This window comes from Numenius arquata, chromosome 23, assembly GCF_964106895.1.
Source record: "Numenius arquata chromosome 23, bNumArq3.hap1.1, whole genome shotgun sequence".
Lineage (NCBI taxonomy): Eukaryota > Metazoa > Chordata > Aves > Charadriiformes > Scolopacidae > Numenius > Numenius arquata.
This window is the reverse complement of record NC_133598.1, coordinates 5,851,493-5,878,783: the sequence shown is the minus strand read 5'-3', so window position 1 is coordinate 5,878,783 and position 27,291 is coordinate 5,851,493. Positions and strand designations below refer to the sequence as shown.

General features: G+C 51.9%; 1 protein-coding gene across 2 annotated transcripts in view; it reads right to left on the bottom strand.

Moving 5' to 3' along the window:
• SKAP1 (src kinase associated phosphoprotein 1) overlaps nucleotides 1-27,291 on the bottom strand; it is a 157,278-nt gene that overhangs the window by 22,701 nt on the left and 107,286 nt on the right. For both annotated transcript variants that reach the window (XM_074162788.1, XM_074162790.1), the window contains exons 5-9: nucleotides 6,683-6,763; nucleotides 5,691-5,774; nucleotides 4,080-4,204; nucleotides 3,321-3,384; nucleotides 2,411-2,575 (exon numbers count right to left, since the gene is read on the bottom strand). In XM_074162788.1, coding sequence (XP_074018889.1) covers nucleotides 2,411-2,575; nucleotides 3,321-3,384; nucleotides 4,080-4,204; nucleotides 5,691-5,774; nucleotides 6,683-6,763 — 519 coding nt within the window. The remainder of the gene's footprint in view (nucleotides 1-2,410; nucleotides 2,576-3,320; nucleotides 3,385-4,079; nucleotides 4,205-5,690; nucleotides 5,775-6,682; nucleotides 6,764-27,291) is intronic.

Below are 27,291 nucleotides of genomic sequence, written 5' to 3'. Positions count from 1 at the left end.
TAAAATTACCCATCACTGCTCGTTGCTTCCTAACAGACACCTTCACTCTTAATTTAACAATCCTATCGAATTCTGCCAGGGAAATTGGAAAAATTTATCACCTGTGAAATTTTATTTTTCCTTGGTTGTATCTGTTTTTGTAAAACTTCATTAACGACGATGACTTGCTGAGGAAATTATCTCTTCATCTCCCCCCCTTTCTTTTTTTCCCCCCCTCTTCCTCTTTCTCTCTCTATTTTCTCTCGGGACAAGAGGGAGGCAGCTGTGCTGAGAGGAGACCCCAGCTTGGAAGGGGACTTTCCCTGTGCTTGCTGGGGCATCCCAGGGGTGCGAAGGGCTGGGGGGGGGGGGGGGGGGGACGACAGACACGGGACAACACAAGTTTGGGGCAGAGCAGACATCTCCTACCTGTCCCTGAGCCCTGCAACTGGTTTCTCACCACTCGTACACATCTGCCTCTACATCAAGGTGCCACCACCACCACCTACCTTCAACCTGGCAGGGGATTGGGGTCTGCAGGGGGTGAGAAACTTGCTCAGACGGGTGAGCTGTGGCTTTGCTTCCCACTGGCGGTGCCCTGCGTGGTGTCCCAGCCATGTCCCCCTGTGTTGGTGCCATTCTGGCCATGGGCAGGATGCTTGACAGCCAGAGAACAGAGGTGACATGGGCAAAGGCAGCTGCCCCACAGCTCCTGCCTGTGCCTGGGCTTGGCCAAACCCCAGGGACAGCAGCCCCCGGGGTGTCCACACACCAGGATCAAAGGATACTGCAAAAGCCCAGTTAAATCAAGGGGCTTCAACCCTGCCTCTTGCAGGGCTTGGGCTGGCCAGCAGCCTGAGACACAACCCTTCGGGCTGCCTCAGGAACCTCGTAGCAAGCTTTTAAGAAGAGGTTGGACAGGACAGAGAGCCCAGTAAAAGCCTGTAATTAAAGGAAAGGTTTGGCTGGAATGTTCCCTCCTCCACCACGATGCTCTGCAGCTCCAGCATCAAGGCACCGATCCGTGCATGGGGGCAGGGGAGCAATGTCCATGGGGACCAAGGGTGAACCTGGACAGCAGGGTTGGCTCCAGCTCTTTGGGGACACTCTGAATCCTGGCGTGGGGGCAACAGAGGGGTCTGTCCTTAAAAATCAACACTGGCCAAGCTCCTAGCAGGATCACCATTAGCCACGTGTGGAACAAACCTCACGTCTAATCTCTGCTCTGCAGTCGGCGTTGGCAGCCCCAAGGCAGCGAGGGGTTGGACTCAGCTGCTGAAGCAGCCAGGGATGCTGAAAAGCCCTTGTCCTGACAGACCATCAGCACTTCCCACACACCCGACCCCCGCGCAGAGGCTCCTGCTGAGCTCAGGGATCGCTGTGGGTACGCCCGGAGGAAGAGGAAGCTGCTGCCCAAAGAGCGGAGGATGTAAACAGAGGAAGAGGAGAGATGGAGAGAGGCTGAGGGTTTGCACAGGCAGCCCCGGAGCCCCAGCCCTGCTCCCGGCTGCTGTCTGGATGCCACTCGCAAACCACTGAGCTGAGATTTCCTTCGGCAGCAATAACAAGACAAAGATCTCAGGCATCATAAAACTTTCTGGTGCATTTAACTTTTTTTGGGTTTGTTTTGGTTTTTTTTTTTTTTTCCTTCTTCCTTTTTTTAGTCACTACAAATATAAAGTTCTGAAATAAATAATAAGAAACAAGGAGCTATTTTGCATCTCGGAACGCAGACACCGAGGGGCCCTGCTCTCGGGGACGGGGAGCAGAGTTGGGCGGTCCCAACCTCAGCGCAGAGGCAGAACAGCACACGGGTGGGAATAAGGCTCAGGTGACCTGTTCACCAAGCCCTGGGGCATGTCACACCATGATTTCTGCTATAACGGTAAGAAACGTTGCAGAGCATGTCACCCTCGCAGGCTGTTTGGTTCCATGCCAGGGAGATTGCTCCTGGCTCCTTTAACCGGCAGCCGCTGCCCTGCTACCTCCAGACCTCGTCCACTGTTAGCAAACAAGCGCTGGTCTTTAATGCAGTTATTTTATCATCTCTTGGAAGGCCAGTAATTGTGTTACAGCCATGACTGCATGCCCAGAAGGGAGCATTTTCATCATCTGAAGTCTGATTTTCCAGGTAACACAGCCCAGAGATTCCACTCTCACCAAACTCAATATTACCCGAGCTGAACGGAGCACAACCTCTAAAAGCTGCCTCACCTGAATTTACAATCCCTCCACCTCACCAGAACAGAAAGGATTTGTTCTTGTGATCCATCAACAGGTCTGAACAAAGAAACGGGGTCAAACCTTTGAGTTATGGGTCCATTAAACTCACCAGAGATGTTCACTCCCATCAGCAGGTTGGGTGGCCAAGGTCTCCTGCCATGTTTGCAGGGCTTCGGCTTAAGGGATGTCTCGGGTTCTGGTTGCTCACCTGGCAAAACCTCGTAGATGTCATCCTCTTCCATCTCAACGTTGGGCTCATCCTGATTCAGGGTGGTATTGTGGGATGTCGTGTTCACAGAGTCAGAACTGTCCACGTCATTGTAGAGCTCTTCTTCATCCTCTTCATCAAATGGGATAGTGAGGGAGCTCAGGTCTGGCAGAAGAGACCAAAAGCATGGCGAGATAGAGCAAACCACTCGCTTTCAGTGAGTTGAAATCAAGTAATTAAGCCTGTGCCACTGTACTTTGTGCTTGCTATGGACCTTGTGAGGAGCAAGCTGTCCCCTGGCTTGGCCCATGGTATAAAGAAAATGGGATGGAAGCCGAGAATAAGCTAAAACAAAGGAAAAGCTCAAGAAAGGGTGGCAAATGCCAGAGAACAAAGCCAAATTCAACAAGTCCCTCAAGGAACTGAGCCTGACCCCATTCCTGGGCAGCTGCCCATGGTTCCCAGAGGGTTTCTACACACAGGGCTGGAGTCTTGTGTCAGTATTGATGGTCTCAAACTGGAGCAACTCCAGTGGAGCCAAACCCCACCCTTCGAGAACCAAGGACAGAATAGCAGTGAGAAGCCATTCCCACACATTTTTTGTCCCACTTGGTGACACTTGCAGCCTCTGAGACATCACACAACCCTATCCTCTAAAAGCAGCCAAAAGTGCTGGAGTTGGAACCAAATGCCCACAGACTCCAAACAATCACTTCTTTTTAACCACCTACTTGAAAGAACAAAGCCTCAGAACCTCTCTTTTTGCTACGAGGGGATAGTGGAACCCCAGAAAGGTCCCAGCGATGAGCACAAACCCAACCGTTGCTGCAGGGAGCAGCCCAAGCTGGGTGGGAAGATGCTGCCAGGATCTGCCCAAACAAGCTGGCTTGGGCCAAGCTCCCAAACTCACCCTTCAGGAGGAACTGGATCTGATCCACCCAGTCTTCAGCCTCTGCTGGGCTCGGGGCTGTGAACTGGAGAGAGGTGCACCTGTTACTGTGTGGTTCTTGTACATAGGAAGAGGAAAAAAATTGGCAGCTAGAACAGGGGATGGAGATCCTGGATCTGCCATTCTCTGCCCTGTGGCTTTGGGAAAACCATTTCACTTCTTCATCTCCCCATTCCAAACAGGGAAACAGAAGCGGAACAAAGCTAGACTGTCCCAGAGGAAGGCTGTCAAGCCTAATTCATTAAAATAATTCAGATGAAAACCACAATCCCCACTGAATATACTACACTGACTCTGAACCAGGACTCTACATCCAAAGTCTCCCTGAAGCTCAGGAAGGCTCTCGTGCACCCTTTGTAGATTGGGCCAGGTTTATCATCACACCAATTTTTAGGCCCCCACTGGACACTCAACAAATTGAAGGTTTAAATTTAACCCGGCTCTGAATTCCTTATTTAAAACCAGGCTTTCCACACCCAATCCTCTACTTCTTCCACCCGATGTTCTCACTTAACCCTCGTGCCCCACAAGTGCAAAGAGAGCCCGGGATCACTCTTGTGCCATGGGAAGGTCCATGTTGAGGTAACCTGCCAAGATGGAGAAGCACCAACACCTCACAGCATCCCTGACCCCACAGGTCCAGCCTGAGCCCCACACCTGGGACTGGGTGCCTGGTGCTCAGACCAGTAGAGAAGGTCCATTTCTCCCCCCAGTTCCTACCTCGTAGGTGCGTTTGCCAGGGCAGATTAACTCGAAACAGCATTTCTTTCGAGAGTCTTTGCGCAGGTGGAAAGCCAGCCGGGCACTGTAGTTCTCGATGGAGAAGTTGCCTTTAGGTTGCTTGCCTGGAAGAAGAGAAATGTGCTAAATCTGGAGTTTTCATCTTTTTCTCAAGCCCACAGTACTGCTGGGTGGTGCAGAGGTCTGGAAACCGTGGTACACCACATGGCAATGGGAAAGGAGCAGAAAAAAAAACCCCTTTAGTCTAAGCACGTCCACCCCCAGGAAATCCAAAGGGAATATTACAAAATCTTCATAAAGACACAGTAAAGAGGATGCCCTTTTTAAGCCTCTAGAGATTGCGAGCAGCCAGTGAGAGGTTGCCAGGGTCAGGAGGTTGCATGAGATGAGCTGGTTGTAATGAAGCAGAGACCACTGTGGACTTGGGGAAATATGATGCCAATGATTATTCTGCTGGTAAGGCATTAACGGGCCGGCGTACAGGAAGAAATGCTTAGTGGGGCCCCTGAGAATTGGCCTATGGCTCTTGCCGATGCACACGGTGGTCGGTGTCAGCCGGGGCAGAGAGAGGGAACTTCACTGCAGTCATCCGAGCGTCCTTATGTACCCCAGCTCATTATTTCCTTATGAATCTTCTTGGGGAAGTGGAGGAGTAGGATCCAGGCAGTTGCTCTGAACTTTTTTTTTTTTTTTTTTTTTTTTGATTTGCAGGTCCTCAAGAAACTTCTTGGGATGAGGTCAAGCCCCGTATAAGGGTTTCAGCCCATCGAGAACAGGTTTGCTTTACTCCATTGTCTTCTGGAGACTGTTCAGAAGCTGACAACTGCTCGACCCTCACAAAAACAACCAAATATCAACCCTTGGCTTCAACATCTCCCTGTGCCAGCAGCTCACAGCCCTGCACGTACCCCTCCAAGGCGAGAGGAGTTGGGAAGCTTGTTTGGCAACAAAAAGTGCTCGAGATCCTCAGACAAAGGGTGTGGAAGAAGGACGAAGACCCAGCTTCATCCCCACGACCCACTGGAGTTTAATCCTGTCCGAGCTGCAGACTGGTCACTGCAAACCAAGGATGTACGTGTGTTTTTTGTAAGCTGTTGTCGTGCCGTGTTTCTGGATGGGTAGAAGAGGGTAAGGCCATATATCTAAACACGCCAAACTCCGTTGGAGATATTAGCTGTCTGTTTATATGTACCTGATGGAGCGTGACGGCAAAATATTTATATACACTGACACACGGATTATATACAGTCACTTAGGGGGCTGAAGCCCAGCTGATGGTTAATGGGAAACTTGGTACATCATTTTATTTACACCCAGCTCTGTTCCTGTGTCTCTCTTCTCTTGTTCCATACCGATAAAGGTGTTTGGGGGGAAGGAAAAAAAAAAAAAAGCAAAAGCAAGCAGAGATCTACTTTTCTAGATCCTGTATCTTATGCCTTGATAGGGAATGACAAACTTCCCATGGTATAGGCTTTTCTCTTGTCAGCTATTAGCCTGCCCATCAGCCAGGGCTCTCCCCTTCCCTTTTCCAGCCCCATCTGTGCCCTCAGCCACAGTTTGGGGACCGGAGACCGGTATCTCACCACTTACTTTTCTCATTGGCATAGTAGTAAAAGGTCTTCCTGTTGAGGACACACCACCGCTTCTGCCACTCTGAGCCAAAAAAGCTGTGCTCTGGAAAGAAAAGGACAGTAAAAGAGTGAAAAAAAACAACCTAATTTCTGTTCTTTCACTGTAAGCTTCAGGTCAATATTTAGGGGAAAGAAGAATTTTTTTTCCCCAACTAAACCCTGCAGATTCCTAGCGCAAAATTCCGGCAAGCAAATTTAGATAGAGAACCTCAACCAAGTAAGGGAAAACCAGCCTGTCCTGCTGGGCTGGAGCCCCTGAAAGCCCCCCCCAGTCTGGTCTGGGCTGGGTGCTGTGACCCTTAATCCTGCTAACTGAGAGTGAACACAGCTTTGGGTTAAACCTCCCTAATTGAAGTTTAAGCAAATGTCTTTTTCTCTGTAATTGGAGCAAGCTAAAACAAGCACAGGGCCAGTTATACAGCTCAGCTGATGGCCATGAGGAAAAAAGGGCTGTTCTTGCCTCATACCACCTGTCATACAGTAAATAGATCAAGATAAAATCTGAGTGATGAGGAAATAATTTGTAGCTTTCACAAGAGTCAGTAAAATCAAGATAAACCTGAGGCTGACTCACAGTCCTTATCTCAACTTGCTAATGTGTGTGATGCCACGAACTACCTTGTCTTCACCCAGGTTTTATCCTCATTAGGTATTGCTCGTTAGAAGGGCACATCTTGCCTTAGAGGACTGGGTTGCTGCTTAATTCAATTTCTGGGTTTTAATCTTTGTGCGGTTTGATGATCTGCAAAAGAGAATAAATAAAGGCTGTGCCCTCCCTGTGTGTGTGTGTGATGCCTGAGAAAAGCCTGAAAGGTTCTGCGTGCGCCTACAGACAAGGTTGCAGGAAAGATGTATTTTCCTGTTTGTTTTTCAGCTGAAAACTTCCATTCTTGGTAATTCTGAGGTGACGTCCCCAAACCTTATCTTATGATGTAACTTGTCAGGCCTTACCTCGGGACCTCTTCTCCAGATATCCTTGCTTCAAAATGTTCCCCGTGTCTTGAACAGGCCTTGGTGTGATTTCTTCCAACCCTACAGAGCAAAGCAAAGCAAAACCTCGGTATTTTCCCTTCACACACGACCCCCTCGGCACAACCTTTTTGGCCCCTTTTTTGGCAGAAGAGGCTCGGGAAGGCAGAGCAGAGGCTGGAGGAGAAAACCATGGTCTACCACGATCTCACCAGCCATTCCCAATCCTGGCTGCAGGCACCCAGAAATCCTCAAGGAAACCAGGACCATGATTCATTCACACTGCGGCAGAGACCCGTCCTCGGTGGGGTGAGGCTGGTGCTGCTCTGGGGGCTGATCTCAGCCCTTTACCCCCCAAGCCCAGGCTCTCTGGGTCCCTGGGAGCCTTTGGCAGCAGCCAGGATCTGGTCAGGTTTAGGGACTTGTGGAAAACATGTCTGATGTTTGCTCTAACTCAGACCATGGCACCTCGCCTGGGCTGGTAGCCGGACCCTGTGGCCACCAAGGGGCTCTGGCACGCACTGCACGAGGTGACGGCCACATCTCATCCCCAAAACCAGCAGGACCATGACGTCCCCAAGCCATGGCTTGCTGCTGAGAAGGTCTCCCCATCCTCTCTTGCTCGTCTCTTGCCATCATAACTTGTACTAAGCACGATAAAAAATGACTAAATGCCACTAATCACCTCCCCAGTGCCCAGCCTTGGCAGCCTTTCCAGTGTGAATAACTTCCCAGAATCCCAGGTCACAAGAGCAGCTCTTGTTTTCTTAGCGTGTCTCGCAAACGCCCAGCTCTCAGCCCAATCCATCCCCCCCGTCACCTCCCTCAATCACGGCCTATTTTTGTGTTTTATAGTTGGCAAACTCCAGGCTCGCTATAAATCCTTTGCAAATGGGTCTCGGGGTGAACACGAACACGCACAAAGTTTGGGTTGCTGGAAAAGCTCCCCCACGTCCGTCTCCTCTGTTGGCTGGAAACCAGAGCCTTCAAAGACCAAATCTTTGGCTTGTGCGAAGCTGCCCGAGAGGATTCAGATCAGGGGAAGCCCGGGAGGCTGTGGGATTGTCCCTCTGCAACCCCTGGAGGACACGGACAACCCCTTCCCGCACAGAGAAATCTCATTTCTCTCCGGCACCTGCCCGGCACAAACGTGCTCAGGCTTTTCTCCAGCAACGCCGAGCATCTGACTTGTAAAAAGGCACATCGTCTTCTCAAATCCAAGCCCCGACCTCTTTTCCTTATGCAAATCTAAATGTCATTTTATGGGACATTTATAATTATGAAAATGGGACGGTGCTGCCGGATGCACGGGGAGACCCTGCGAGTATGAATATTACATTAATGTGCCCAACGCCAGCTCGCTGATCCCGCTGGCAGGAGCATAAAAAATGCTTGAGTGAAACTTTTATTTAGACGTTAAGAATCCAGGCCCCAGCGGGGTGACGGAGGCAGCCCCGGCGAGATCCCATCAGCGCGAGCGCTCGAATTGAATTACCCAGGGGGGAAGGCAGGAGCTGCGAGCGCTGCTTCGCTTATTTAATTTCATTTACTTTCAGTACATTATCAGCATGGGGCTTCCCTCTGCCCCCGTTCCCCCAAGAAAACCGGCTGTGGAAATCGCCAACGCGCCGGATGCTGCCGGGGCTTGAGCCAAGGCAGGGATGTGTCCGGCCATCCTGGTCCTCGGGATGCTCTTTCTGCTCTTTCCTCGGTTGCCAAGAGAGATTTGGGGGATACAGGGACCTTTCAGACACACAAAGAGCAGCCGAAGCGGGGAAGCAGCACGGATACAATGGGAACCAGCAACAACCTCTTCCAGCCCCGCATCTTCTCTCTCTGCCCATCGTTTTTCGGCGCTTGCCTGAAAGCAGGCAGGACCCCTGGGAGGGCTATTACCTTCTCAGGTGCGCTCTGCCCTGTTTGAGATCCATTTTCCACATAGGCAGATCCCGTATTTCAGGTTATTTTTGGCCCTAGATCCTGGGATCTGCCAGGTTGGCAGCTCCCCAGGGCCGGGCAACTCTGCGGCATCGCCTCCAAAACACCATCAGGAGAGCCCAAATCTCTCGGATTTGGAGAGACGGAGAGAAACCGTGCCTCAGTTTCCCAGCAGGAAAATCAGAATGAAAGGAGACTCCCTCCTTCTTAAATAACTCGGTGGCTGCTCAGGCACACTGATACAATTAAGGAGGGGTTGCGAGGGCTGATTTGATTGCACGGGGCTCTGGAAATTTTAAGTTTTACAGAGTATGACATGAAGACGGCGGCTGTAACCTGTGCGTTACACGCAGCCTCTCTAATGCAGCCCGGCTAATGCAGAGCCGGGAAGATTAAATCTGTACCAGGTGGGGGAGCGCAGGGGACGCGGCACTCACGGCTCTGCCTGGCTGCCCACGGGGCTGGGGCTACATGGGGTGTCCCCGTCCCTCTCCATGTCCCCAGCCTGCCCCTAACGACAATCCAGATGGCTTTTGCTGGCAGCAAATAGCTAAATTAACCTGCGAAGACAGTCCCTGGGTGTTTTTTTGTTTTATTTCTTTAAACCATCTTAATGGACACCAAGAAGATGCAGAGAGGTTAGGTGGGAGCGCAGCCCCAGAAAGCTCTCTGGTCTCTAAGGGCAGAGGGTTTATTCGCTCAGACGGTCCCGTCAGATGCCTCTGCCCCAGGACCACACAGCCAACAGGTAAACCACAGCTCACCACATCTTCTGGGACTCCAAGGGATGGAAAAGCCAACCCGTCGCCTGGTCATCTGTTCCAACCACTAACGGCCATTCACCATTTATAAAAACAGAGAGAGAAAAGGCCTTAAATTCATCTGAGAGAGACACATCTGGGATCCCCCAGACACACGGCCCCTCTCCAGTCGCTCCCAGCACGGCGCGGCAGGGCTGTGGCTGTGTTTGGATGGCCTCGGTGGTCCCTTCCACCCTGGCACCTCCCCTAGCCCAGCAGATGGCTGGTACCAGCAGCGCTGCCCAGTGCCACCAGCACCCCAAACCCCTGATGGCTTCTCCTCCATCCTCCATCCTCTCAAGCCTGGCTTTCGAGGGAGCTGCTCTCTCCCCTGGGGATTTTCCCACAGATGAATTTCCCCATCCACAGGACACATCGCTCCATCTGGAACCTCTCACAGAAGGGCGAATAGCTCTGTGCCGTAACCCTGGAGATCACTTTTCTGCAAAGCATACAAAGCATTTCAGGAGTGGGAGAAATGTGGGGCCAGAGACCCACACCCACGGGTGCAGGAGCAGACACCAGCTAATTCCCTTCCCTTCCTTATCGCACCCCAACCGCCACCGAAGGATGCTCTCAGCCCCAAACGCGTCACTCCTACACCAGGCTGGCACAGGGGTGGACCCAGGTCACCCCCGAGCCTCTGGCTTTGCTGACCAAACAGCATCTTTTGGGCAAAACTTCTAGGAGTTTGGCTGCTGAATGCCGTGACGGTTCCAATCCCGTCCTCGCCGTGTCCTCAAGGACCTCTGGATTTCAGCTCTCACCCCTTTGGTCTCTGAGTCATGCACACCAGCTGCACATAATGTCACAGTAGCTGCAGCCAAACATGCCCAGGGGCCACCTCGGTGCCCACGCTGTCACATCAACCCACTGTTCAAAGGGATGGAGCACGGAGGCACGACGGTTCCAGCTAATTCCCCATCCTCCAGCTTATTCACCAGGCTCAAATGTGCCAAGCGCAGATTCTGCTCCCGGGGACTTCACAGGGAACACCCAAACACATTTCAAACCAGAGCACAATTGGCTGTGATTTCCCAAAGCCCTCCGTGGTGGCTGCGCTCTTTTTTCCATTGAAGCTAATGAGAAGAAAAACAATCAGAAAGAGACAAACAACCCCTCCCGCCTCCTTCAAAGCGAGACGGACTCGGGAAATGCTGCAAGCTTTTGGAAATCTCGCCCACCACCAAGGTCTGCCACGGCAAAGAGGTCCAGGAGGTGGCTGCTGGGACTGATGGCACTGGTGGCCACTGCTGAGTGGCATTTGTGAATCTATTCAAACACAAGCTTCATATGTCCGAAAGCAAGGAGCTTTTTGTAAGCCACACTCCTTTCAGTCTCTGATGGAAGAATAACGCTCCACAGACTCACAGAATGGTAGGGGTTGGAAGGGACCTCTGGAAATCATCTAGTCCAACCCCCTGCCACAGCAGGGTCACCAGAGCAGTTGGACAGGAACGCATCCAGGTGGGTTTTGAATATCCCCAGAGAAGGAGGCTCCACCACCTCTCTGGGCAGCCTGTTCCAGGGCTCTGCCACCCTCACAGGAAAGAATTTTCTCCTCATGTTTAGATGGAACTTCCCATGTTCAATTTTGTGCCCATTGCCCCTTGTCCTGTCAGCGGGCACCACTGAAAAGAGTCTGGCCCCATCCTCTTGCCACCTGCCCTTCAGATATAGATAAGCATTGATGAGATCATCATTAAACCTGTATTTAAACTGTTACCTTTTTCCAAGATCAAGAAGATCTTGAAAGCATCTTCGCTTTCTCACATCAGGATCCATGCGGGTACAGATTTCCCCCAAAACCCTCTTCCCAGGTACCCTTAATCGAAGTGACTAGCCAGATCTACCCACAGCCCAGTCCCCTGTGGGAGGACAGGAGCAAGCGTGACCCCGTGGCTCCAGGCTCCGGCTGGTGGAGGCTGGATACACCGGTCACTGCTGGGCAGGACCTTTGCAGTGCCGTGCAGGTCCTGCAGCCCCGCGAAGCAGCCGGCAGCGGGAACGGGATGATGTCCCGACCAGATGGAGCAATGTCCTGACCAAAGGGAGCAGGAGGAGAAAAGCCACCGTGGGAAACAAGACATCATCCATCAGCGTGGTCCCCCTGGTCCCTGCCTCCTCATCCCCCTGCTCCAGGTCCCAGCCCATCTCCTCGGAGGCTCCCAGCCCCACGGACACGCTTCTCCCTTTACCTCAGGAACATCACTGAACCTTTCAGCGCCTTGGAAACGGCTGGGGATCATTTATAAAGACGGGAACGAAATGAGCAACTATTTCAAAGAAAATGGGGAACTAAACAATTGTCAACATGGATCACATGAAATAGATCTTGTGCCAGACTAATTTTATTGCATTTTTTTGAGCATGAAAATAAGAAAGTAGGTGAAGAAAAGGCAAGGCACAGCAGAAAAGATTGATTCAGGCTTCGGCTTGACTTTTCAGAAGAGGCTAGTAAGCAAAATTCAGGGTGTAGGCATCCACCCCGGGATAACTACCTAGATTGAAAGCTGGTCAGCAAGCAGGAGGCAGTTAAAAATCAATGGCAACAAATCATGGAGGGGAAATTATCAACTGAAATATCCCTGTGTTCAGGTTTGGGATTCATTGTCCTCAGGCTCAGGAGCCCTCGGATACGTCCCAACCCAAAGAGCCCATCCAAAAACTGCAGCTCAACCCAGAGCTTCCCCCGGGACAGGCGGGGAATTGCTAAATGCTCCCTTGTAGCAGCCAGTACAGACCAGTATTGAAGGCAGGAACCAAGATTAACTGGTCCCAGGCAACGGCGGAGGCTTTTGACAAGTGCTGACAGTCAGGAGCGAACACAAAATCCATGGAAGTGGCTCAGGAGAACCGCAATTCTCACCTGGGGTTGAACGGTGCCTAATTAACTGCGTTGCCCCTAATGTCCTGGTTGGACCGCAATTAATGACCGAACACAAACAAATAGGGGCCGTACAGACGGACCTTTGTTTGGCGCCGAGTTAGTGTTGGATTCATTGTTGTTTTTTCCGAGGAGTCCATGACTGTGGTTTTTATGATTGATAAGCAAACAAGAGAAGAGACAGTCAATGGCAAAGAGTTGACTGTAGATTGGGCTGGGATTTAGTCCCAGAGGGTGGAAAAAAGCCTTCAACTTTTATTGGTGTTTTTTTTTTTTTTTTTTATTTTTCATTCTGCCTGGAAAATTTAATAGCAAGTTTAAAGTTAAACCAACTTTTCCAAGGGAAAAAAGAAAAAAAAAAAGAAAAGAAAATTCAAAGAGGAGGCAGAGCCTTTGGCCCAAAAGTTTCCTTCCAAATCACTAAGTCTATAATTGCAAAATAAAAAACACTAAATCTCAATATCTATTTGCACAGCTCATTAGCCAAGGGCTCACACTCAGCAAAGAGGGAGGGAAAAAAAAACCCCTTCAGCACCAAGTGGATTTGGGGAGTTGCTATGGAAACCGGCCCTTCGCAGCCGCATCTCGCAAATCCCTGCTCAGATGGGTCTGTCCGTCCACCCGTCTGTCTGTCCACCCATCCACAGGCTTCCCCAGGACGCAATTTTTTAAAGCCCTCTAAAGAAAAAAAAAGGCGTAATGTATGAAATATATAAATATATAATCTGTGTAACTCATTCCCCTGTTATTTCTCTCCCCCAAACATAACATTATGTCAGACATTCGACCTGCTGTGCTACCGGGACAACATGATTTACAATGTGAAAAGGGAAAACCTAAATCATCACGTAATGAAAACATTAAAGTTAATGCATCACAAGTGAGGAATTTATTACCATTAACTCCAATAAACAGTTATAAACCACCCGTCCTTTCCTGTCCACGCGCAGGGACACAGGCGCGGGGACTTCATTAAGCTCAACTTTCTTTTCTTCTTCACTAGACCGCTCATGTGTGCTCCAACCGGCCACCATTTATTGTTAACTGGACTGGCTCATTTTCCGGGGACTGGCGAAGGTTTGAAGGCCTCATCCATTTCCTTCCACGGGTGGCTCGGCGCAGACAGATGGAATAGGAAAGTTCACGAGACGTGCAGCTCGATGAGTTTATTTAAACGCCGCTGAAATATATGCTTTGACAAAAGCCAACCCTCGCCCTGGCCCTGTACGTCGTTACTCAAAAGAGGCTGATGGATAAGTAATAACATATGGGCACGCTGTGCGGTTACACCGGACACCAGCTTACCTCAGGGTGCACTTGGCCAAATATTTGCTTCTCACTGATGTTACACCACCACCTTGGAAACCCAAGCCTGACATCTGAAGCCTTATCGAAAGCCCCCCCGGCGCGGGGAGGATGGCGGGGCTGGCTGGTCCCTGCGTGGGACTGTCTCTCCCCGTCCCCCTTCCATCCATAGAGGGTTTCAAGAGAGGTGCCGGGGGGCGGTTGGGGATGGGAGCTGTGGGGATGCAGTAACAGGCACCACCATCCAGTTATTAACTTCTGCCTCAATCCTGAGATCTCTGCATAAAACCACCTCTGGCTTCAGCAGGAGCCACAGACCTGATCCATTAACTGCACTGGTGGGTTCGTTATTGCAGGGCTGCCAACAAGGACTTTAATGAGAAGGTACTTTTCCCACAGCGCACAAATGAGACCTGCTCCCCCGTGTCATAGAATCATAGAATGGTTCAGGTTGGAAGGAACCTTAAAGATCTTCCAGTTCCAAATCCCTGCCCTGGGCCGGGACACCCCCCACCAGACCAGGTTGCCCAAAGCCCCGTCCAATCTGGCCTTGAACCCCTCCAGGGATGAGTGTCCCTTGAGCCAGGACCTCACCACAGCTATACGAGCAAAGAGATGGTCCCTACAATGACCAGTGTCACACACGTCCCCTCATTCAGGGCAACCTTTAGAGATGCTTCTCCTCTCTTCTGGGGTGAGCTAAAAGCACAGCATTGGAAGAGTGGGGATGGGACGCAGCGTTGGAGGGACCCCAAAGCAGGAGATAGAGCCCTGCCGCTGTGTGCTCAAACTGGTTTGGTGCCAACCCTAGAAATCCCTCTTGGCTTTTCTTCTCAAGTGGACACCTGGAAGGGCTCAGCCACCCTGCAGAGGTGTCACAAAGCTGTGGCACCCCCAGAAGACACCAAGTACAACATGCCTGGGCCCTCCCGTGTCCTCCAAGACCAGGGTCCCTCCACATCTTTCATCCATGAACCTTCTAGCCAGCAACAAATGATGGGGACAAGGGAAGCAGAGAACCAGCCAGAGATGGGAACGCCAGAAAGGAGGACTCAAGCACCAAACACAAACTCTCGGTGCCCACAGAAGCATCTCAGGCCACTGCGAGGTCTCCTTGGGCTCCGAGGGAGATATTGGCTCTGAGGGACCAAACCGCATCACATTTCGGCTTCCCGCTGTCCCTCCCCACCACGCTCTGCCATCCGGCATCATGACACCGTGCCCAAGAGCCTCTCGCCCCTCGCTGCAGCCACAGATCAGTGCAGGAAAATTCCCAAAGGACAGATGTGATTTTAATTTACAGGGTCTCGGCAAGGTCATGAAAAGACCCGACACCTGTTGGCTAAAGCCCATCTTACGGCTTCGGCCTCTTCTCCCTATAAAAATTCTGTCCCACATAATCGTCAGCCTTGACACAAACGATTCCTATAGATCACTGCGGAAAATCGAGGGGATTTAAGGAGAGAGGAGGGTTAGGAAAAAAGTAAAACAAACGACATGCAATTTTTCAAGCGGAAACAATGGCAATATGAAGATATATAGGTGTCAGCCATTCTGTAGGAGGCAGGAGGCTGTGCTCTTTTACCTCTTACAGTGTCACTCTCATGACCTCTACCATTTGAAATGCTTTGATTCCACCTTGCCCAAGGGATCTCTGAGCACCGGGGAAGAGATGAGGAATGCCCGCGCCTGACCTCACCTCTACATTGTCTAACGACTGACAGCATAAATCAGTTTTTCCCCTCCGCAGACCCGAGTGTCAAGAACCCATGTGAGAAGGCTGGAAATATTAAATGATTTCCCTGAGGGCTTTCATTGTTACTTGGTTTCTCTCCTGTAACTGTAGAGCTGTGTTTCACATGAAGAACAACTTTCCCTTGAGACCTCAATTTGTGTATAAAATGAAGGGGAGGGGGTGGGGAGGAGGGATGCTGGCAGCCGGCATCCACCTGGGAGAGGAGCAGGAGGGGTACGACCAGCTCCACAGCCCAAACTTGCTGTGTTCATCCCTTCTGGCCTCCTGCAAACCAAAACCAGTGCAAGTCCCATTAAGAGACCATAGAATGGTTTGGGTTGGAAGGGACCTTAAAGAGCATCCAGTCCCACCCCCTGCCCTGGGCAGGGACACCTCCCACCAGACCAGGTTGCTCCAAGCCCCATCCAGCCTGGCCTTGAACCCCTCCAGGGATGGGGCAGCCACAGCTTCTCTGGGCAGCCCATTCCAGTGCTTGACAACCCTTTCGGTGAAGAAATTTTTCCTTATATCCCGTCTAAACCTCTCCTGGCCAGCGGTGCTGGGGAGGTTTTGCCAAGGAACCGACAGCCAAGGTGCCTCGACTGACTTTTGAGATGAGACAAACCAGTGGGTAAATTGCAAATAGCAGTTAGGACTAATTACCTGCAAAATTTGTTTTTAAAGAGTGATGCTGGGTTTGAATGATGGAATAATGATCCCACTTAGCGCTCTGGTGGGGTTTTAGGCTTGGGAAGGCTGTGCAAATCGCAGCTAATGATGTTCTCAGCATCAGGGGCCAGGTAAAGGTGGGCTGCCTGCTTTCTAGAGAAATGCTGCCAAGAGCTTGGTTAAATATCCCTAAAATAAGCTGATTTTATTCCCCAAGACTTCTTGTTAGCTTCTTAGCTTGCTGTGGGCATGAAAGCCAGGCTAAAATCAGCCAGCGTGGCTCAGCTCACCAAGGTACCCCTCGGTGGTGTCCCCATCCCATCCCAGCTGGGCAGGATGGGGCAGGATGGAGCAGGCTCGGGGGGGTCAAGCTGTTCTGCTGCCTTTTGGGTGTGCAGACCCCAACCCGCGACTCAGAACGTGATCACCATCAGCCATCCTGCCTGTCCCTGCCGAGCTGCCTGCTCCTGCCTCCAGAGCCTGTCACCTGCCCCACTCTTACCCCAGGTCTCTCCTAAAATCTCTCTCTGCCGCCTCCATTGCTTGGGACCGAGTGTTTGGCCAAGGAAAGGGGCTTCTTTTTGGTACAGGGATGGTACCAGACTGGCAAGTGCCTGGGAGAAGTAAATCCCATGGCAGGGGGTAGACATGTCGCTGAGGTATATGGTTTAAAGGTTACTTGGTAGCGTTGGGTTAATGGTTGGACTCGATGATCTTAAAGGTCTTTTCCAACCTAAATGGTTCTGTGGTTCTACGATTCCACGATGCTCTGCTGGACCACGCCGGTGACGTCCCTCGGTCATGGGGAGCATCGTGGTGGCCCCAAGGGCCCAGACCTCTCTGCAAACACCATGTGCTGTGGGTTAGGACTGCGTCCAATTAAACCAAAGGCAAACCAAATCCCCGAGCTCCCTGGCACGGTCTAAAGGGCCCAGTTTGATACTGGAAATCACCGTTTTATCTGTGCGACTCCTGCAATCGTAAGAAAGGTCTTTGCCGGGGCTGGAGGCAGCGAGTGGGAGGAAGCCGCCCTTCCCGTAGTTATTAAACTCTTACATTTCAAACGAGTAGCCTGGTTCTCCCACTTCCCTTTCATCTCGGCTCAGGTCTATTTTTTCCTTGCTTCCTACTTCTGAGTAATTGTTAGAAAAGTAAAATCAACAGGTCGTAAAATGATAAAAGCACGTTCTCTGGTAAATCCTCCCCTTGGGCTCACTTCTCCTCTCATTTTACACTGATAAAATGCCCCTGCCTTCCCTGGAGCCCTCTTGATTTACATCACATACCTTGGATTACGAAAGAAATGTTGATTTTCTGATATCAACACAACATGAATCTAGACACACCCAGCCTAGCTCTGCTAGTCAAATAAATCAGGAGCAGAGCCAGGAATAGCTTATGTACGAGTAATAGAGCTTCAACTACACCATACTGATACGGCGAGAGCAATCCAACCTCCTTAATGTAGATAGTTATATCCAAATAAAGGTGCTTTATGTCAGTATAAATTATTCTCTTCCCATTTAGGGATGCCTTTCCACAAAATGAATGTGCCAGAGCAGCTGCCAATCTGGATACAGATATATTGTTTAGAAAAAAACAAAACCACCGGCAAACCCTCACTGAAATGCAATTTGACGGCATTTGATGGCTCCTTCTCCTGGATCTGAGACCTTGGGGCCCCCCCGGCCCCTCGGGACACGGGGTTGTCCCGCTCCCTTCCATGCAGGTCCAGTGGGGATCCGCAGAAGGGCAAGTTTGGTTTTTTTTTCCCCCAAACCTGCTGCCTTTTCTGACACATCACCCCCAGGCTGAGGGGGTCAGGACCCCTCTTACAAGGAGGCATCAAGGGCTTCGCACGACGGGAGGGCAACCGAGAGGAGATGGGGATGGGGACGCCTTCGGGAGCCACCAGCAGATGGGAGAGATGATCTCCAGAGCTGCCAAATGAATTTCAGACCGTACTTAACCTCAGGATTACTTCTGCACAAGCTTGACTCGGCCGAGGCAATCCGTACTGACAGAAGGCTTTGTACCACATGCTTTCGTTCCGTCCTAAGAGCCTTACACTGGTTGTTAGTATCTCGTCTGTCCGCAGCCACAATTAAACACATGTGTAGATGAGGAGTGGGACCGGGAACCGAGGCCTGATGTGGGACACGAGACCGGTGGAGCTGGAGCCCAACGTGTCCCCGTTCCCTCCGCAGCATCCCAGGACCCGAGGCTGGGACTGTCGGGACTGAGGAACCCCTCCCTGATAACGAGCTTTTGACCAGATGCTCTGCCTTCTTGTCTGAGGGTGGGTTTTGTGGTTTGTTTTTTTTTTTTAAATAAGATGCAAACTCTGCAAAATTGAAAAAGCTTGGGAAATTTCTGAGCGCCTCCTTGTCTCTCTCAGAGAGCAGAGCTTTGGGAGCCGGGCGGAATTCCCACCCCTAAGCCCAGCCTGGGATCCATCTGGAGACCTCTCGGCTAATTCCCTCCGCTCTCCCCTGCAATCCCGGGGGGTGTGGAAAAACAGGCACTTTTTCCCCAGTGAGTACCAAGAGTGGCTGGGGTGCGTAGCCAGAGGCAGGTGATGGGGAATAATCCCTGCCCCCAAGTCCTCCTTCCCATTCCCAAGACCGAACTCAACTTCATCCCTCCGGGTACAACGCCGGGAGGAGTCGGAGCGAGGGGACGGGGAGCGTCTGGAGCTCATTAGAGGAACCCGCTTTGGGCTGGTCTGGGACAAAGATGTTTCCTTTTAGAGCCTCAGGCTCCCGCGGGCAGGAGCCCAAGTGATGAAAGAAGCTTTCTGGGTGGCAGCGGTCCCAGCAGAGATGCAGGAACCCGAGCCCTGGGTGGGTTGATTTAACTCAAAGTGATTTAAATCGTCAATTTTCACGATGATTTACATCGTCGAGCAAGACGTCTTGATTGAAATCATCCATTTTAATGTTGTTTTGCATTTGTACTTTTTATTCACTTTCTTAAGGAAAGCTGGTAACCATTAAAACACGTTGATAAAGTTCTCTTTTATGGTAAATTTAACATTTCTCTTAGCTAACCAGCAGAACACACTATTTCTATGCAAAAATATTTCGGTCATTATGTAGCTTAACAAACATTTATTTGGGTACTTAAATTTTGTATTATGTCACAAAATGGTGAAAGATGCGGTTTTTAGGAAGTGATTATTAACTTTTATTCACAGCTAATGTTAAACACTATATGGCCTGAAACTGAAATTCAAATAAAAATATACAAAAGCAGTGTTTTGAATTTTATTGGGAAAATAAATTTACTTTTAACTTGATGGATATATGAGGGGAAAAAAAAATTAAATCCGATTTAATTTAAAGCTGATTTATTTAACAAAGGAAGTATTACCAGCAGCGATGGGATGGAGTTTAAGGTTCCTGGTTATCACATCCTTCCAGCTGGCAGATCTCATCCTCCCAAACCTTGTCTCCCTCTTCTAAATTTTGAACAAAACAGGAGATTGCCTCTCCCAGCCTTCCAGGTTTTGGCCCTTCACGAGAACGTGAACTGAGCTGCTGCAGGGCATTGAATTAAAGGAAATATTCTCCCTGCACCTCTGGGATGTTAAGTCTGGTTTAGGACCTTTCAGAACTCCTGGGACTCTGCAGGGATTTACTTAAGACTTTGGCAGGCAACAAGTTTCGGGGTTTTGTATTTTTGGGATTTGTGAGTCTTAACAATTCTTTCAAAGCTTCATTTTTCAAGAAAATATCTTTGGACTTTGAAAATACACCCCACTGTACTCACTCCACGATGGCCTTGTGACAAACCCCACCGTGCGTGGCAAGGCTTGGGGTGGCTTCCTGGGGGGAGCATCCCGCAGCCATGGCCCCTCAGCACCGGATCCATCTCTGGCTGAGCTGGAGCCTCCCAAACCCCACGACGGAGTGCAAAGTTGGAGCATCACCTTCCTTCATCCTCCCCAAGCAGAGGAGTAGAGAGATGGGGCTCATTGCAGCGAGCGTAAACCGGGATTTCACACCTCATTTTTCCCCACCCATCACTCTTATTCCAGCAACTTCCACCTCCCGACCGCTCTGATTTAACCCCCCCCCTTGGCATTTCCCTCTCCCCAACTCTTTCCGGGGTCTGGCACCCCCAGGCGAGGCTGACACAAGTAAATCTGGTGTCTGTGAGTCCTCCCAGGCTCCCACCTCCCGCCGTCCCGGTTTGGCTGGGCACGGAGCCATGCGGGAATGGGGAAATGGGGACGGTTCCCCACGAGCCGCGGCTCGCTCCGTCCGAGGAAGAGCGCTCCGTGGAGGAGGATGCTGGAGGCTCCGGTGTTGGGTGATAGGGGGCAATTAGATTAAAGTATCTTCCATTAGTGAAGAGTGAGAGTTGGCTAAGTGTGGTATCTGTTAGCCCAGAGTCATAACAAACCCAGAGATAAATGAAGTGCCAGTTACCTCCTTCACAAAAAAAAAAAAAAAGAGCAAAAAAGAGCAAAAAAGAGTAAGCTGCTTCCTCTCGGAAAGACTCTGAGCCCCAGAGTCCCCTGCCTAAAACTCAAGTACCAGCGTGGTCCATCCCTGTGAACCCACTTCTAGAAAAGCGGCGTGTTTAGTAAATAATTAAGGATGTGTATTAAAGGGAGACGGCTGGGAAATGAGAAAGGTGGGATTAATTTTCAGGGAGCGCTAAGTGGCAACGGTCGAGCATCGGGCATGGGACGGGACGGGGTGTTTGTTGCTACAGGAACTGGGCATTGTAGCCCTGCACGTTCTCCACCCCAGTTCAGACAACTTATGTCAGGACACGAGGGAAATCACTGGAAAGAGATGGTTGTCCCCATGCAAAATTCATTAGACCACACCGGTTCTCGTCTGTCGACTAATTTGACTGAAATTTATACACCACTTTGCTCCTACTGGTCTGGCTCAGCCATGGTGGTGTCATTCTGCCGCCGCGGTGAGCCCCGCTCCATCCTCCATCCCCTCCACCCAGCCCTCACTGGGGCAGCCCCAGTCCCACCGGTCCGGGGGACCACAGGGACCCCCCAAAACAGCATCCTGGCAGGGTTGGGAGCACCGAGGGAGCCGCGACACCATCCGCCCTGCACAGCCTTCCCCTTACAAGACCATGCCAAGAGCAGGAGCTGGGTCCAGCCTTGGACTTCACTTATTTTCCCATTTTGGGCACTTTCAATCACAAAACAGTCCCCAGGGCACAGCCCCGCCACGGGGACGTGCCAAGCCCTGCTCGGCACAGGGGGGCTGCCAGCCACGCTGCCGGGGATGCCGGAGGCACCAAACCCGGGGCACTCCCCCGCCACAGGGGCAAAAAAAGGGAGGAAAATTAGCGTTTCTCGAACTTTACATCGGTGACGGCGCACGAAGAGAGAGAGCGAGGGCTCCGTGCCCGGCCGGTCCCGTGCTCTCCTCAAAACCTCCAGCCATCGGCAGAGCCGAGCGCGGCAGCATCACCCCGCTGCCCCGGGAAGCATCCGGGCGGGAAGCGGAGATGAAACTTGGCCACTGCTTTTCCTTGTTCCAGATAAGAAAATCATTTGTCACCGTGGGGCGGGGTGGGTGTCGGGGTTGGGGGGGGGTTGGGGGGGTGGGAGGTGGTGGGGTGGGGTGGGCTTTTATCGGGAAAGTGTCAGTCTGTCCACACGACCTGGAGAACAAATGTGTGTTTTATCACTCGCCCAACAAAACCCGCCGAACACCTGCAGCAGGCGTGTGCCCCGGCCGCCTTCGCCCCGCCGCCGCGGAGGGAGAAAGTCACAGTGATGGATTTGCCCATCTTAATTAATGTAAACAAACAAAAGAGGAACATCAAATAATGCCCTTGACAGCCTGAAAACGGAGCCGGGAGAGCAGAGAGCGCTTTATAAAAGACGGCCTTTTGATGTGCAGGCCACAGGATCAAGGTTTGTAAATAGCAGCAGCTCCGTATCGCGGCTTATCCAAATATTTTCATTTCCCATCACAAGCTGAGAGCCAGGGGTTGATGGTTTTGGACTCTTCAACTTTCAGCTTTCACCCTGCAGCCCCGGAGCCAGCAAGCGGAGGAGGGCGGCGGGGGGTCACCCGCTCTCCATCCCTCCCGGCTGCGCTGGGCTCCCTCGTCTCCCCGTGGAAAAGAGCCCAGCGCTGACACGGGGCCACCTGGGAGCCCCCAGCGCCCCTCTCCCCCGCAGGGCCATCTGCCCGGGGGATGCTGAGCCCCACGGCTCCCATCCTCTTCTTCCTCCAGACACCGGCGGAGGAACGGATCTGAGGGCGAGGGCGGTTCACGAGCCGAACGTGAATCAACGGTGTCGCACCGGGGGGATGAAGCGTCACCCGGCGGTGTGTAAACAGGATTAGCATCGCTGAGACATGTGAAGAAATCCTTCCCCTCCGCTCGGCTTCGGGCAGGACCCCAGACCCCGGTGGGGTTCCTCCTGCCCGGCCACCCCTTCTCCTTGTCCCCGCTGGTCACCGCAATGGGCTCTCTGCAGGGGAAGGGCACATGTGCCAGCCCCGAGGCTGCTGCAGGAGCTCTGCTGCCATGGGGGGCAGCTCAGGGCAAACCCCCCAATTTTGGGAAGAAGAGGGGGGGGGGTTATCGCTGCAAGCGTCAGACAGAGAGCAAAGCCCATGTTTAATCCTGAGCAGTGACGGCACTAAAATTAGGGAGAAAAGGAAGGGAGGGAAAAAAAAGCTTTACACCATAAATATCCTGTGAATTCCCATCTTGACATCAGGGTTACATTTCGGGTCTTTAAAAACACATACGACTGAAATCAAGTGCTTCCATCAGCTTCTCTGGCATATTTACGGTCTCCGGGAAGGGCTCCCAGACAGAAATCCCACTTTGACTTATAAAGGCCCCGGCAAAGGTCAGTGCAGGGATGGACAGGGGTGAAGCACCTCTCTCCTGCAGGGCTGGGGGGAGCCCAGCCTGGGGGCAGGGGGGGGGCAGCCCACCTCCTCCCCGGACCTGGTACCCAGGGGATGCTCGGGGCGGGGGCGGGGGGGGGGATGTCTCCCGGGGGCTGGGGCCGGCGAGGCCGGGGAAGGGCCGGGGGAGGAAGGGGCTGGGGGAGGCGGGGAAGGACCGTGTCGTTTCGGGGCTTCGCCACAAGGAAGCAGCAGAAGCCCAGGATTGAAGCCAGGAGCCCAGAGCACCGTGGTCCAGCCCCGGCCCGGCCCGGAGACAGCAGCAGCAGCGGGGCTGGACCCCGCTGGGGGAAAAGGGGGACCCCCCCCCGCCCGGTTTGCCCTCCCCAAAAAGGGGCTGTGCTGATCCCCCCCTAAGCGGGAACCCCAGCATCCTGGGGGAGCCCCACTCCTGGGGGTGCCCCCACGGCTGCTGGTGATGCCCAGGAGCACAAAGCAGGCTGGAAGATGGGGGGGGGCTCTTATATCACCCGGAAAATTAGTTTTCAGAGACTTTGGTCCCAATCTTGGAGCTTTTTACCCTAAAAAACCTGGAGAGGAGGGGACTGGCGAGGAAATATCCATGGGCAAAGAGGTACTAAAAGAAGACCTAGGGGCAAAACTGGGCTCTCCCAGCTCCCAGTCTGGTGTCCTACAGGTTAGACTGGCCAACCCTGACCTCTCCCAGCCCCTCCTGGCCCCGTGTCCCTACAATCCATCCTCAGCCCAGCCCAGGGGGACGTGGGGCGGCTGGCAGAGGTGGCAGCTTGTCCCCAGCCCCGTCCCACCAGGACTCAGAGGCTCTGGGCAGGTCAGTAACGGTACATTTTGATGCAGTTTTTGGGGTACCTGTACCTTCACACACACACACACACCCCCAGTTTCCACTCGGGAAATTCCCATGGGGATGCCAAGGCAAGCGGAGGGCCCGGCGTGCTCCTGCCCTTCCCCTCTCCTGACTTCATCGCTTTTCCTCCGCAGACTTTTCAAAAAAAGTGCTGAACGCGGCACTGCTTCACTGTAATTATTTATCCAAAGGCGGGGGATGAGAGAAACACACTATGATTAAAAAAATTATTGGTAAAAGGAGGCAAAATAAAGTATTGATCGGGTTGGCTGTATCCCACCTCTGGAAATATAAGAAAGTGACAGGGCTGTATAAAGAATGCCAGGTCCAAAAAAGAAGCTGCTTCTTATTACATCTCAGATACCCACCAAGCGATAAATCCAGGACGCTATAGATCAGGAGTTTATTATAAAAAGCACCAAATGTGGTTAATCAGATGTGGCCCTGGCTACAAATCCAGGCTGGCTCGGGGGCTCAGGACCCAGGGGTGACACTCGGACCTTCACCCAACCTCCAACACCCCACTGGGTAAAGGCTGCGATTAGGGATTTGGCATGAACCGTGTGGAACCTGCTCTAGGAAAACGGGGAGAAAAAGGCAAACTTCCAGTGCCAGTTCTGCACCCCTTTAATACTAAGCCTTAAAATTCCTGCCTGGCAGAGTGGGAGCTGAGGAACAGCAGGGCTGGGCTCTGCAATCCCAATTCCCGGCATAGAGACAGGCCTGAAATGTTTAGGCAAAGGTGAGAGAGACACCAAGACCCTTGAAACGTCTCTCATCAAATCAAAACACTGAGCTTAATGGCTCTGGCTACCTCGGAGACCAATAAAAGCCCCAAAACCGGTTATGAGACTGTGATCTGAGGTTAGAGGAAACCTGGCAGAGTGCTGACTGATTGGAGAGTTATTGGAAATAAATAAAAAGGTTGCATTAAACCTAACGGAAGGTCACAGCGCGAGCGTATCTCATGGAAGGTGACTGCCCTCATTACCCATACCGGGGTACCCCCCTGCACCTTGGGGGATGCTGCGGTGGTTTCAAGTCTCTTTGTGGAAAAGAGATTTATATAAAACTGATTATTGTTATTTTTGCAGCGGAGGAGCAGCGCATTCATCAGGCCGCTCCGCCTTTCCCCCGCTTTCTGTTACTTGACTTAAGGCACCTGCAACCGACCCCCTTTTCCAGCCCTGAATTTCTTCAGGGATTTAAAAATAAAATTAAAAAGGGCAAATAACAGCCTTTGGAAGGGAACGGGGCAGCGTTGGTCAGTCCTTCCCCACCTGGAGCTGCCTCCAACAGCCCCTTGGCTGGGCAGCATCGCTCCCGCTTGACTCCATCTCCGGGGCGTGCGGAGCCTTTGGCACCAGCGTTTGTGCTGACCCTGAAATGCAGGAGGACTTGGGCTGCATCCTCCTGAAACCCATCCGAGGTAAGATGCAAAGGGCTTATCTCCACAGGAGATACCTTATCTCCCACAATGTGAGCACTCCCTTTTTTAGCCTCCTTTGAAAATCCCGGCTTTCTAAACCGAGGAGGGAACCCAGTCAGGTCAGATGATCCAGGCGTTAAACAAACCGAACCCCCAAAAAATATGAGCACCGAGCAAAAAGGCTCACATAAACTTCATACGCCACCGTGTTATTCATGCAACTTCATACGCCACCACTCTACATTTCTCCCTCGACACCCCTGTAAATTTTCAGCTTTTCTTCAGACCTTTGCCCAAAAGGTACCAAGTTCTCGTAGCAAAAAACATTAAAAATAAAATTCTGCCCAGCGGAGTTGAACTGGAAGCTCCTGACAGCTCAACTCCGAACAACCGAGGGCTGCGGCAAGCTTGAGAATTTGCCCCAGAACCTATAAATCTGAAAACTACAAGATATATTAACTCTGTAACCTCCGTCCTTCTAACCCCGAGAGAGCTCTCCCCTGGGAATGAAGCATCTTTTCATCTTTCCGGCAGGTAACAGCGCTGGGATGGCTTCACCCCAAACTTTCTCCTCCGGGAAGGGAGCCGGTGTGTGTTCCTCCGTCCCCGAGGACCCTCTCGGCGTTGGAGGGGAGGGAGAGGAACATCATGAAGAATTTGTAACCGTGCATGTAGAGATGACATTTATAGGGCTCTCAAATTGGAAACTGTACATTTTATTGCACTCTCTGTCAAAAAATGCAGTTCCATCAGAGGCGAGAACGACAAGGGAAACAACCAATCAATATCTGGGCCTCTAATATCTGGACTGAAAAAAATCATTATCCTGTTACTTTTATTATGGCGTTATGCTTGAAATATGATAGTTTAAGGTTGTTTCCATTACCTCAACAGTTTTTAAGGGGTCTTTCCCTCCCCTCCCCTCCGCCTCTGGCTAAACTCCCTTTGGGCTGAAAATCAGAACAAGTCACTCGAGAGGGGGAGAGGTTGGTCCTGGCTCCCCAGCCCCAGGGTGGGGGGTATGTTGGGAGCCCCCCAGGTCTCAGCCACCTCCAGAGACAACAAGAGGGCAGAGGGAGTCCAGGTCCAAGCCTGTGTGCTCAAGCCAGGCGAGGCAGATCTGTGTCCTGCTGCTGACCCAAATAATTTGGCTCTTGCTTCCCCAACGCCCTCATTCAAGCCCCGTCCCAGCGGCAGCCCCAGTGGTTCTCCGCTGGCTTTGGGTAGCGTGTCATTGTCACCAGCACCACAAAACATCGGCAGCACTCGGGATTGAGGAAAGGCCATCTCATCCATCACCCCCAGCACATGGTCCTTGCCCCAAAGAGTTAATCTGACCATACACACACGATGCTGCGAAGGAAGGACGCAGCTGGGCAAACTCATCCTCCCCAAGCACAACAGCTCACAAGGAGACGCTCTGTCTTCACCTGGCAGGTTTTTTCCTTTCTCTGGGAGTAGTTTGGGGAGCGCTAGGGTTGTATTTAAGTTCTGGGTTCGCGTTGGGAAGATTATTGATGAAGTTTTGCATTACCCAGGCTAAAAGCCCTGTGCTGCTTCTCTCTTCCAGACTGTCTCGCTTCAGTCCCACAGAGCACTAAGTGGGCCCTTAATGAACAAGAGAGAGGTTATCAGGACCCGCATGGGGGCTCAACCGTCTGCTCCAGCGAAAATCAGGAGACGCCACAGATAAGAGTTCAAAGCGATGAGGAGAGACAGCCTGTGCTGGCTGCCGCTCAGGCCACGGCGCGCCCCGGGAGCCGCTTCCCAGCACCGAGGAGGCAGAGCAGGTAAAGAGCCATCCTTGGTACAGCCCCCGGGCTTCAGCCCCCCAAAATGCAGCCCCGGAGTGATGGGCAGGGGAGATGCACCAGTGAGGAGACCCCCAGGTCCTGCTCCTCAACCCCTCCAAGCCTCATCCTGCATCCTGCAGACGATGCTGGTACCCAGCACCTCCCAGACAAAGCCAAAGGTGCTCCCAGCTATGGGGAGCTCATAAAACGTGAGGTTGGCCACAGGACCACCAGAACAGCAGGGATGTGACCCCAGAAGCAACACCATCTACTAGGGACCCATGGTGGAGGGACA